The following is a 3,417-nucleotide window of genomic DNA, read 5'->3' on the forward strand; positions in this document are numbered from 1 at the left end:
GAAATCAGAGAGACTTGGGATCATGTGAGACCAATGTTTTTTTCGTGAGACCTGTAAGACCAATTCTCAATCCTTCGATTAAATCTACAATCTGGGAATCTGAACATTCATAAACGTCACGAGACTTATCAATATTCACAAAATTGTCACCGTACAACTTTAAACTTATAAAGTTAATCAATGAACATAAATTGGTCTTACGGATTTCACGAAAAATTCTTGGTCTCACATGAATCCAACCCTTGAATCAGATTTTCTTAAAATGTAAATATTCTCAAAGTTCATGTGCCTGCCGTCCCAAATAAAGGTGGACAAGTTTCCACGTTTTTCTCACGGCGCGATTTCAGCATAAATTATTTAATTTGACATTATGCTTTCTAATAATTTTTTAAATTAAAAAAAAAGTGTATTTAATATATCAAGTCAGCATTGAATTGTATTAATAAACAAATAAATGAGAAAAATAAAAACTCAAAAAAAGAAAAAGAAAAAAGAAAAAGAAAGAAACAGTTGAGGAATTGCATGTGCAAGTGGGACCATCAATTTGGTAGTTCAACTTGGATTACAAAGTCACAAAATATTAAATACACACACCCATCAAAATCAACATATTTTATACCATACAACTTGTTTATAACAAATTTAATTGATTTATCGTAAACAATGAATATATTATTATAGATATGGTTGCTTAAACATATGCTAAAATTGTCACTTTCTGGTCCCAAGCCTTTCCTCTGCTTCCAACTTCCCCTATATAAGTTAGTTATCCCCATTCCCTCCATATTATACCAACCTCTTTCCTCGACTTTCTCTTAATGGCCTTCCCCACTTTCACCGTTCTTTCTCTGCTTCTATCCTCCTTCAATCTCGTATATGGAGGTTGGGAGAACGCCCATGCCACTTTTTATGGCGGCGGAGATGCCTCTGGAACAATGGGTACGTTAAAAAACGTTTGTTGTTAGTGAAAAGTAGATATGTTTAGCTGGTGATTTATGTATGTCGTTTGTTTTCTTGCAGGTGGTGCTTGTGGGTATGGAAATTTGTATAGTCAGGGATACGGTACCAACACTGCCGCATTGAGTACCGCTCTTTTTAACAATGGGTTGAGTTGTGGGTCGTGCTACGAAATGAGATGCAATGACGACCCTCGGTGGTGCCTTCCTGGTTCCATAATTGTGACGGCGACCAATTTCTGCCCACCTAACCCCGGTTTGTCTAACGACAATGGCGGGTGGTGTAACCCTCCCCTCCAACACTTTGATTTGGCCGAGCCTGCTTTCTTGCAGATTGCTCAGTATAGAGCTGGAATTGTACCTGTCTCCTTCCAAAGGTACCAATGCATTAATTGTCTTATTTTGATTATACCCTTTAATTTTATGAATACAACCGCTCTACTGTTTGGAGGTAGATGACAAGTCTACATACATCCTACTCATTTAAACCATACTTTCAATCAAAATATACTGATGTTTTACCTTTTGTGGTTATAGGGTGCCTTGTGTGAAGAAAGGAGGAGTGAGATTTACAATAAATGGTCATTCTTACTTCAATTTGGTTTTGGTCACCAACGTCGGAGGTGCAGGGGATGTTCATTCAGTTTCAATCAAAGGGTCAAAAACAGGATGGCAAGCGATGTCAAGGAACTGGGGGCAAAACTGGCAAAGCAACTCCTACCTTAACGGTCAACCGCTCTCTTTTCAAGTTACAACCAGTGATGGACGAACCATCACAAGCTTCAACGTGGCGCCATCTAACTGGCAATTTGGTCAGACTTTTCAAGGGAGTCAATTTTAATTTTACTTTTTTAAAGAGAAAAAATTAGAATTGGAATTTAAAAATTAAGAATTACGATAAAAATCTAAAGGATTTGTATATGGTTTTTATTTTGGGTGAGGTTTGGGGTGGGGTGAGAGCACTGTGGCTCTATTGCTGAGGTGGCTAGTTAGCACCCGCTTAGAACTGTATCTGAAAATAGTGTTATTACCGTTTAGTCCTTGTGAAAAGGAAACATGCCTTATTTGTATTCAAAGGCATCATATGTACTCATTAAAGTTTGTAATTTCATCTTTAAAGTTATTAAAGTGCAAAACTGGAAATTCCTTTGCTACTTGCTCTTCTCTTCAATTACTATCAACTATACCACTAATTATACACACACACACACACAAATATATATATATATATATACATATTTTATTCCAATGTTTCAGAGACACTTATATCTTATTGTCCTCTTATCTGGTAAAAGGTAAATCAACCTCTTATTTGCCTCTTATTGTTCTCGAGACCTTTAACAACGACGTTTCTCAAGCGATTAACCTTAATCGATCATTTCTCTCAATTGATTATTACCAAATTGATTCTCACATCTTTCAGTATTTTAATAGGATTTAAATGTGTTAAATACCGTTAATGACATATTTTCTTTTAAGTGGATGCTAATTATATAATTTAATATAAATTTTGTAATGATGATGAATAAATATGTGAATTTGTATAAATTTATCTATAAATTCAACATTATAATTTTCTAATCGGTAAAATGGACAATTTAAACAAATTCAGACAGTAATCAGTTTACAAAACCAAACAGTCTTATTGATTCAAATTTCAGACTTTAACACCACCTCTTATTAATCAGAAGTGAAATAAAACTTCAGACTTCAACACCTCTTAAAAAATAAACGTCACCTAAATATCTAATTATTTTAAAATAATATAACCGTTGGATATCTTTTTATCGAAGGAAATACTAAAAAAAAAGTGAATTAGTTTTAAATGTTTAAATTTTTTTCCCTATACAATAAAAGGAAATACTTGTGATACACAACAGAGGTGTAAGAGGTGGTGAGTTTAATGATAAACTCATCTCAAGTAGATAGGTAGTTGATAGGTTAGTTGGTGGTAGTAGCATGATTGGTAAGTAAAACAAATTGTATTAAATAACAACTTATTTTCATTTAATTCGTATTTTAATCACAATTAAGCAACTATAGTTGAATATATAGAGATTACGTTTTAAATGCAACTCATTATATTTGTACAATCAATACAACCCAATCAAAATTGAGATATTTATGAAAATGATGAGAGTTTATTTATTATTGAATATTTATGAAAGATGACTAAGGTTCATTAATTATGATCAATACTTTATATTAAGAAACAATCTAAACTTTATGAAATCATATATTCATCAAATTAAATGGACGGTTGAGATTGAGTTGTATTGGTTGTACAAATGTAAAAGGTTGCATAATAACTTACCTCTCTCTCTCTCTCTCTATATATATATATACACACACACACACACACACTTGAGATCATGTGTGACAAGACTGTTTTCGTGAGACCACTTTTTTTATACTTAAAATTTCACAGCAAAATACTGTGAATGTAACGTTTACAATGTTT

General features: G+C 33.1%; 1 protein-coding gene across 1 annotated transcript; it reads left to right on the top strand.

The window, feature by feature from the left end:
* Positions 1–794: 794 nt before the first annotated feature.
* LOC112502429 (expansin-A8-like) lies at positions 795–2,110 on the top strand. The gene is made up of 3 exons (XM_025106332.1): positions 795–939; positions 1,021–1,333; positions 1,494–2,110. The coding sequence occupies exons 1-3, from the start codon at positions 819–821 to the stop codon at positions 1,795–1,797; spliced, it is 738 nt and encodes a 245-aa protein (XP_024962100.1). The 5' UTR covers positions 795–818; the 3' UTR covers positions 1,798–2,110.
* Positions 2,111–3,417: the final 1,307 nt, after the last annotated feature.

This window comes from Cynara cardunculus (genome assembly GCF_001531365.2).
Source record: "Cynara cardunculus var. scolymus isolate 2C chromosome LG 1, CcrdV1, whole genome shotgun sequence".
NCBI lineage: Eukaryota > Viridiplantae > Streptophyta > Magnoliopsida > Asterales > Asteraceae > Cynara > Cynara cardunculus.

What these genes read in the sequence shown, in the direction of transcription:
- LOC112502429 (XM_025106332.1), top strand. Translation starts at nt 819, where the DNA reads ATGGCCTTCCCCACTTTCACCGTTCTTTCTCTGCTTCTATCCTCCTTC. An exon ending in AGATGCCTCTGGAACAATGG is followed by an intron (nt 940 to 1,020) that starts GTACGTTAAAAA and finishes GTTTTCTTGCAG; the next exon opens with GTGGTGCTTGTGGGTATGGA. An exon ending in GTACCTGTCTCCTTCCAAAG is followed by an intron (nt 1,334 to 1,493) that starts GTACCAATGCAT and finishes TTGTGGTTATAG; the next exon opens with GGTGCCTTGTGTGAAGAAAG.